The sequence below is a fragment of the Jaculus jaculus genome, chromosome 4 (assembly GCF_020740685.1).
Source record: "Jaculus jaculus isolate mJacJac1 chromosome 4, mJacJac1.mat.Y.cur, whole genome shotgun sequence".
Taxonomy (NCBI): domain Eukaryota; kingdom Metazoa; phylum Chordata; class Mammalia; order Rodentia; family Dipodidae; genus Jaculus; species Jaculus jaculus.
The window spans coordinates 1,960,728-1,969,991 of NC_059105.1; the positions used below are offsets into that span (position 1 = coordinate 1,960,728).

General features: G+C 49.5%; 1 protein-coding gene across 1 annotated transcript in view; it reads left to right on the forward strand.

Moving 5' to 3' along the window:
• Positions 1–8,353, forward strand: part of Ndufa10 (NADH:ubiquinone oxidoreductase subunit A10) — a 46,755-nt gene extending 38,402 nt beyond the window's left edge. The window contains exon 10 of the mRNA XM_004667833.2: positions 7,945–8,353. Within this exon, the coding sequence (XP_004667890.2) occupies positions 7,945–8,013 (69 nt within the window). The 3' untranslated portion in view covers positions 8,014–8,353. The remainder of the gene's footprint in view (positions 1–7,944) is intronic.
• The last annotated feature ends 911 nt before the right edge of the window (positions 8,354–9,264 follow it).

A 9,264-nucleotide genomic window follows, 5' to 3' on the forward strand; every position in this document is an offset into this window, starting at 1 on the left:
GGAGATTGAGATGGCAGGACAGTATCTGGCATGTCTGTGACAAGAGGCAGGAAGGACATATCCAGTTGGCTTGGTCCATGCTAGAACAGAGGTGCCTCCAGAAAGAGCCTGTGGGCTCAGAAGTAGCTGGCACTGTCCCTCTGCAGTCATTGATGGGCATTCTGGGAGGCTGTGGCCTGCCATTATTAACAGGGCAGTTGTCCTTCATGCCCCCATAGCAACAGCACCTTTGCATGACTGCCACACCCACCCAGCGGACTTGAATTGAACATCAGGAATCTGTCTGTGTTCCGTCCCTCTCCTTATTTGCTGTCTTTTGTCGCTTGGTCCTCGAGCACGTCGAGCACTGTCATGTCCTTGTTTCTGAGTCAGCCTGATTTTCTCTCTGATCGTGGGTCACATTTTCCATGTTCACGTGTCTGGGAACGTGGCACAGGCTGCAGTACCTGGTGGTTTGTGTTTTGAGTGCTGGATTTTGCTGTGTCTGTGACAAGTGTTAGGAATGCGCTGGCAGCAGTGGAGATGCTGCACTTCAGTGCCGTGCCTGTCGGGACCCAAGTCCCAGCTCCTCACGAAGGGTCCGGAGCAGCGTGTGGTCCAAGAGGGTCTGGAGCGGCGTGTGGCCCAAGAGCTCTCTTGAGCTCCCATGTGTGCAGGAAGAAGCCAGCGGGACGTACTTGACCCACAGATGCAGGTGAGCTGCTGTGGATTCTCCAGGCTGCAGCCGTTACATGTTTCTTTGCTGAATTTCACCCGTGCTTCCTGGACAGGTCTTCAGCCAAACAACAGTGGCCCCTTTGGAAACTCTGTCTAGAACCCTCTTCCCCAGACTCTTATCCTGGAATCTAGCCACTTCTACCTGCCCAGAGTCACATGACTCTGGGAAAATGGGATATGAGACTTCCATTTTCCAGTTTCTACGTGCTGTGGTCAGTAGTGGAGTCCAGATGCTGTAGCATGCCCATGGTAGGAGCTGCTGACCCTCAGTGCCAGTTAGCCTGGCAGCTCTGACATTGTCAGGCCCAGCACTGGAATCAGTGCCAAGAGATTTCTGGGACTTAGGTTGGCCAAAGAACAGCATGTAGTTAGGAAGGACTTTTCCATGGCTGGATTTCTTTAATACCAGGCCTGAAATGTCTACTCTTGTTGGCTGTGGGATGTAGAGGTGGCACCTTTCACTACAGCCAGAATTTCTTCGTGTGAGTTGAGTCACAACTCTATGGCATCACTGTGAATACACAGAGTGACACAGCACCACCAGCTCTCAGGCCCCACAAGAGCTTGTCTCCTGCGTTACCCTATGCCTGACCAGCACCTGGTGACACTGAGAGAACTCAGGCCAAGGGTGAGACCTGTGGGTTACATGGTGTCTGCCCAGCTCCTGGACCCTGTTGTTGTAGAGTAATAGCCACCACAGCCAGCCTGTAGACAAGTGGGTAGTGCAGTGCTGTGGACACTTTGTTTACAGGACAGTCCATGGGTCAGGGCTGAGCTGGAGCCAGTGTGCCATCCTCTGCACCCAGTAAAAAGAGGCCCTGGTTAGACGGGTTAACCCCTGTGGTATCCAGGACCAGAATTTCTGTTGTTAGATTAAACCCACTTGGGGTCTGCTGGCCCCTGCTGCTCAGTTCTGTTCTGGAAGAGATCCTAACATGTCTGGAGGCTGCGTGCCACAGTGCTGCTTATGAATGGAGTGCTGGAAGCAGCAGGGCCTGGAGGCACAGGTCCCAGAACTAGAGTGGGAGGAATGAGGTATGTAGGGTCTTGTGTAGGAGTCAGGGGATACTGCTCAGGTTTTAGCCCCATGAATGGACTGGCTGGTGCCCTCCACAAGTCAGTGGACCTTTTTCTGTGAAAAAGGAAGTGCCTGCATATGCTGTAAAGATCAAAGGCGCAGAAGAGTGCAGGTAGGAATCCTCTACTTCCTTGTTTTTAGTCACGCAGAGCTGCCTAGAGGCAGCCATGACTCAGGTCTCTTGTTGCATCCTTCCAGGGCACACACAGCTTCGTTGTAGTGTCTGGCCAGGGAGCTACCCAGGAGGGGGAGTTACCAACCTAAGGTGTAGCTAATGCTTCACTATGACAGTTAGGATCATTGCTGTTTGCGTTATTGTAAATGTTATTTTTTTTTTAATTTTTATTAGCATTTTCCATGATTTATAAAAAAATATCCCATGGTAATTCCCTCCCCCCCCCCCCACTTTCCCCTTTGAAATTCCATTCTCCATCATATTACTCCATCAGCCTGGCCTCAGATGCATAGGTTTGTAGACAGTTAAGTTTGGGGGAAAGTTGTGGTGCTTCTGCAAGTGTTTAGGCTCTGTGCCTTCTACTTACCTTGCCAGTGTGTGAGTCACCATTTATAGTGGGGGACAAGGCACACCACAGGCAATGGAAGGGTAAGGTGGGCACAAGGTACAGTTCACTCAAAGGCTGGCTGGGCATGGTGTGTTCCCCACCCAGGAGTGCATCCCCCAGAGAATGTCGCCTCTCTATGTGTGCTGAATAGAGGGATTCTTAATGCCATCCTGGCCCTTCTCATTGTTCCAAGAGTTGGGAAGTCTATTTTGGCACTGGACCCATCTTTGGCTTTAGTAAGCAGTGGACTCCTTGGTGTCTGATCGTAGCCTGCCCATCCCCCCAGCTTTCGTGGAGTACCCTGCTGGCTTTGGCTAGGTACACAGGCTTGCTCTCAACTCTTCAGGAGTAGTCTGCAGGTTTCTCAGTTTACTGATTTCTGAGTTTTAATGGGGTATAGCCTCCTGAACAGTGCCATAGCTTTAGCGAGTCCTAAATGTCTGAATTCAGAGACCCCGAGGGAGGGACGTTGCAGAGATGGCACTTGTGAAGTTTGTTCCTCTGCTGTGCACCCCTTATTTCTAAGCCTCAGTCCGCACACAAGCAGGGACGCTGGCACCTCAGCCCTCAGGGTGACAGGATGGTGTGCAGTTGTCAGGAGACGCGCCTGTGTGCACCTCCCATCCAGGACCAGTCAGGATGGACAGAGCTCGTGCACATGGCATTTCTGTGGTCACATTGCCCTGAGAGCCAAGGGCTCCAGTGCCATCTTCTCCCAGGCATCTCAGGCTTTTCCTTCTATGAAGATACTGAATTGGGTATAGGGTTGAGGTTTATTTTAATTTTTATTTATTTATTTATTTGCAAGCAAAGAAGAGAAACAGAGAATGGGCATGTCAGGGCCTTATAGCCACTGCGAACAAACTCCAGATGTATGTGCCCATTGTGCATCTGGCTTACGTGGGTCCTGGGGAATCCACCCTGGGTCCTTTGGCTTCACAGGCAAACACCTTAACCACTAAGCCATCTCTCCAGCCCATTGAAGTTTATTTTAAATTAGATGCTGACATGAAGTATCACTGTCAAATAAGCTGACTATTTTCATAGAGGGTGAAATGTTCTGCATATAAAACACTCCTAAGGTCTGTGTTGGCTTATAAGCACTGAAAAGAGACCCCCTGAACATAAGAGCACCCTTCTGCTAGATTTCAAAGGCCAGTTAAGTGCCCTGTGCAAAGTTCAGAGAGTGGATTTTGCAAGGCTCAGCAGGTTGTGCATTCTGTAAGCTTTTATTTGCTCTGGTGAAGCCAGGGAAAACCATCCTGTACCAACTCATCTACACGGTTGCTGCAAACAGACTTGTAATGGCTGTGCCTGGCTGTGGACGGTGTCACTGACAGCCATGGAGGTGACCCTTTGTGGGGAATGGCTATGCCTGGCTGTGGACAGTGTCACTGACAGCCATGGAAGATGACCCTTTGTGGGGAATGGCTATGCCTGGCTATGGATGGTGTCACTGACAGCCGTGGAGGATGACCCTTTTGTGGGGCATAAGCTCTGTGTTCTTTGAACATGGTCTACAGGTACAAGAGTGACCTTCCCAGAGGATACTCTCTAGGATGGCAGTTGGAGCAGCATCATATATCAGTATGTGGTTCTTGCCTGCAGTAGCTCCCAGCTGCTCATCTGAGGGGCAGTGGCATCTTCTCTGCTCACTGCTTCGAGTTTGAACAGTGTCCTGTGTGGTGACTGCAGCCCTGTCTCCTGCCTGGGTCCTAACTCTCCAGCTGCCCATTGGCCATCTCAGTAGCTGCACTCTAGGTTGGATCAACTCCTTCCTAATACCCTTCCTTCCTCAGATCACCACCTCCTCGTCCTGTCACCTTCTTCCTAATACCCTTCCTTCCTCCTATCACCACCCCTTCTGTTGCAGTCCGGTTCGCATTGCTGGTAGAAATCACCCAACCAAGAGAAGCTTCTGGGAAAAAGAGATTTATTTTGGCTTACAGGCTTCAGGGGAGCTCCACAATGGCAGGGGAAAACGATGGCATGAGCAGAGGGTGGACATCACCCCCTGGCCAACATAGGGTGGACCACAGCAACAGGAGGGTGTGCCAAACACTGGCATGGGGAAACTGGCTATAAAGCCCCTAAGCCCGCCCCCAACAATATACTCCCTCCAGGAGGCATTAATTCCCAAATCTACATCAGCTGGGAACCTAGCATTCACAACACCTAAGTTTATGGGGGACACCTGAATCAAACCACCACATTCCGCCCCTGGCCCCCATAAACTGATATCCATACATGATGTAAATATCCATACATGATGTAAAATACAATGCTTTCAGTCTGACTTTAAAAGTCCCCATAGTTTTTATCAATCCCAATGATGTTCATACATCCCCATAGTTCAAGATCTTTTAACTGAGCCATAATACCAAAATATAACCTCAAAAAACTCATAGTGGCACAGAATAAATATTCACGCTGCAAAAGATGGCATTAGGCATAGCAAAGAAACATTCAACCAATACAAGATTTAAAACAACCAGGGCAAACATCTGTAGCTTCAAGTCCAGCAACTCTAGCCAGTGACAAATCTTCAAGTCCGATAATTCTAACCAGCAACAAGTCTCTGGCATTCCAATTCTGCCCCTCCAGCTAGGCTACTCACAGTCCTGGAAAACTTCATCGGGGCCGGCAGCTCCTCGGCAACCATCTCATGGTCCCGGCATCTCTACTGGGTCTCCACTGCAAGCCACGGTTCATCCTCATGGCCCTATGGGGTCTCTATGCAGGCAACCAGCAAGCCCACTTCACACTGCCCATGGCCATTTCCAAAACACAAGACCGTGTTGCAAACTCAATGACCCTCTTTCGAGCATTTCTTATATTCCACGATACCAGGTAGGGAGTCAATTTGTTAATCCAGGGGGCAATAAAGCAGACTTTGAAGAATAGGACACTCCTTGAGCACTCAGGCCCCTTCAAAAGAGTGTACATTCTTCTTGTTGCCCCAGCGCAGGTCAGCTAGCCCAGTCTCAAAGGTTGTAATCTTTCAGTTGCAGCTGAATGGGCAACAGTTTACCCAAAGATTTTTCTTTCTGTGCCATATCCCTCTGCACACACCAGTTCATTTCTACGCAAAGCAACCCTGCACAACTTCTCAGGACATGGGCACAAGAGCAAGCTTCTCACACAAACTGCTAGCCCAGTCCAGGCAAAGCTTTTTCTCACCCTCATAAGCCAAACCTCACAGTCCATAGTTCTTACTGCATTCAGGTCTTGCAGCTCAGACCAGAACAGTCCATCAAGCTGTACTTACAGCACTGTAAGGCATCTCTTAGGCCAAGGTTTCAACTCCTTCCACATTCATCTTGAAAACCAGCTCCAAAAGGCCAAAGCCACAGTCAGGTGTCTAGCAGCAATCCCACTCCTCGGTACCACTTTACTGTTGCAGTCTGGTTTGCATTGCTGGTAGAAATCACCCAACCAAGAGAAGCTTCTGGGAAAAAGAGATTTATTTTGGCTTATAGGCTCCAGGGGAGCTCCACGATGACAGGGGGAAACAATGGCATGAGCAGAGGGTGGACATCACCCCCTGGCCAACATAGGGTGGACCACAGCAACAGGAGGGTGTGCCAAACACTGGCATGGGGAAACTGGCTATAAAGCCCATAAGCCCGCCCCCAACAATACACTCCCTCCAGGAGGCATTAATTCCCAAATATCCATCAGCTGGGGAGCTAGCATTCGCAACACCTAAGTTTATGGGGGACACCTGAATCAAACCACCACACCTTCCGTCCTGTCACCTTGGAGCAATCTTTCACCCTGTGCGGACCCATGGCTCTTCAAGCCCAACTCTACACCAGTACTTGTCAGAACAGTGAGGCCAGGAAATAATAGGTCTCTCTTCTTCCCCCATTGTTGTAGTCCCAGCAGTAGCACCATGTCTGCTGACCCCCTCCCTGAGCTCTGCCTAGTGGCTATAGGTGTCCCCTTTGGGATCCTGTTGGGCCACCTAGTTGTGACCAGGTGAGAGACGCCTCTTTTTCTGGTACCTAAGGGAGACTGCCACTCACACCCTGCCTAGGGCCAGAAACAGAGTCAGCTTGTATATCTTGTCTTGGCCCCAGCCAAGTACAAGTCACCTACTTTCAGTCTCCCAGCAGAGCACAGGTTAGGGCTCCTGGCAGCCTGTAGCACTGAGCAAAGTGGAGGTAGATTTGGACCCCAGAGATTATTGGATTCCAATATGTCTTTGGCTTGGAGATGCTCTTGGTGTTGCCAGTATTTGTGTGATATGATCTTGGGGGTGTATGGTTGTGCTCGGTCCCTGTGTTGTCACTGTGGAGGGCCCAAAGAAGAATGTATCAGTGGCCTGTGGCAGCCTAGAACCTGGTGTGGTTGGCTGGTGGATGCCTTTTTTTTTTTTTTTTTAAGTTTTTCAAGATAGGTTCTCACTCTAGCTCAGGTTGACGTGGAATTCACTATCTAGTCTCAGGCTGGCCTAGAACTCACGGTGGTCCTCCTACCTCTGCCTCCCCAGTGCTGGGATTAAAGGCATGTGCCACCATGCCCTGCTTGTTGGATGCCTTTTTAAAAAGTGCTTTCAGTATCTTGCTCAGAAGAATTTGGAAGTTCTATATGCATATGTATAGTGCGTATAAGTGTACTGTTTGCCGTGATGTTCGTGTTGCTATAACATGACAAAGATTCAGTGTTTTAAATGTACTCTAGACACACACTACCTTCTCTCTACACTTGAGCTTCCTCAGGCAGTCTTGGCCTGCCCTTTGTCCATTTTGTGGTCCTGTGGCTGCAGCACCAGGGCTTCTGCTTATGACACCCAGCTGGCAAGGTGTTTGGTCTTTCTGCTTCAGTCCAGGAGGTGACAGCTCCAGTTGGCCCTCTAAAGCTTTCTCTGCGAGTCCAGTAGCAGTTTCTTGTCATTTCCCTCTCTAGCCGAGCCATGTCAGTGGCTCCCCATGGCCTAGCCCTACTGTCTTTCCCCTGTGCTGGTTCCCTTACCAGATGGATAAAGCCCCAGAGGCCTGAGTTAAAATCAGTTTTATGGTGCTCTTCCTAGTAGGGATCCTGGTGACCAGAAAACCCTTCTTGGTTTTTCAAAGCTAACCTAGTATTCCTGTTTATGATGGTTCAAGCCTGAGGTTAAAGCACGAGAACCAGTCCTTTTGTTGGTGACCCCTCTACCAGTTCTCCCTGCCACCACTGTCTCTCATCTTTCTAGAGTCCTCTCCTGACGTCCGGGAGAACTGGCTCCCATCTGTAGTTCCATTCACAATGGCCGTCTTGGGCCAGGCGTGGTGGCGCACACCTTTAATTCCAGCACTTTGGAGGCAGTGGTAGGAAGAGTACCACTATGAGTTTGAGCAGCCTAGGCTAGAGTGAGACCCTACCTCAAAAAAACCAACCAACCAACCAACCAACAAAGAGAATGGCCATCTGCAGGAAGGACTGCTTTTGGGACCTGTCGCCTCCCGGGTGCCCCTGCTCTTGGCAGCATGTAGCTGGCCCGCAGAGAGGCACCTCACTCGGTGCTGGGTGAGCAGTGACTTAGAGACGCGGGGCTGAAAGGATAGCCTCACTCACTAAAGAGTGCCATACTTCCTCCCACAGCTGCCGGGCCGCAGGTACTCCCCTGGGTACAATGCCGACGTGGGTGACAAGTGGATCTGGCTGAAGTGAACAACACCGTGTACCCAGACTGTGTGTCAGCGAGGAAGACGTCTGCTCTGCCTGACTCGGGGACGCCAGAGCTAAAACACAAATGATCAGAAAATAACTCAGAATTGTCTTGCAAAAGCAATCTGCCTGTGTGCAGTCAGAGGTGAAAAGATCATCTTCTGTTGAAAAGGTTTCAGAACCTTCTGGCTTTACTTTGGAATCATCATAATTATCACTGGGGGATAAAAAAGCAAAAACTGGTCTGCTCTAAAAGACCAGCTCTCACAAAAAGCATGCCATCTTGTCACAGCGGCTTCTTGTGCTCTCTTTCAACTTGTAGAAATAAAGCTGGCTCTGTGTAGTTCTGCCCTTGCTCATCTGCGCATGTCACATGTATGTATTCATCCTTGGTGTTCAGCCACCACACCTCCACCCTTCCCATTGTAGTGTGGTTAATTCCCATGTACTGTGCCAAAGCATTTATTATTCTTTCCTTAGCAATGCACATTTGAGAAAGAAAAAAAAAAAGAATTACAAAGAGGAAAATCACCATAGGTTTCTTCTTGAAGGAACTTTAGAAAAGTTTTGTTTGATGTTCATCCTTGGCTGGTCTCCTTACTCCTGCCTCTGAGCAGAGACCTGAGCTTGGAATGTGGGTACAAAAGCAAAATCCTATGTTCTTTTACCCCAAAATCAGGTTGCCAATTAGAAATGAGTAATGAGAAAAACAGTGACCTTTCATTTCCATTGACACCTGGGGGGAAAGTGCGAACCCTTGCAGGCCAGTTCTAGTGCTTATTCAGGAACTGGTCTATAAGTTGTAAGCCCCACTACACTGAGCTTCTAGTGCAGAGCTCTGCAGTGTGACTTACACTCAAGTTAGAGCTTTGTGTCCAGTTTCTTCATTGCACTGGGCCTGTTTGAGTGCTCAGAGCCACATGGCTGGTGGTTCCAGTTTCACAGTGCATAAGAGAACATTTTTACCACACAAAGTGCCACTTGGCCTGGCTGCTTGAAGCATCCTGCAGCCCATCTGCCTGCCCTCCCTCCTACCTTCCCTCTTACGCCTCTCATTCTTCCTTCCCCTTTCCTGTGCTTCATCTCTCCCTCCAAATCGGAAGTTGCTTCCCAGCAGCTTTTCCCTTGGGGATCTAGAGCAAGCAGTGAGTGTCTGCTTTAATTCTTAATGCAGGTGCACAGAGGCCTTGAGCCAGCCCTGGAATGTTTTTTGGTCCAAATGCCTCATGAACCCATTTGGGAAAGTAGGTAAGA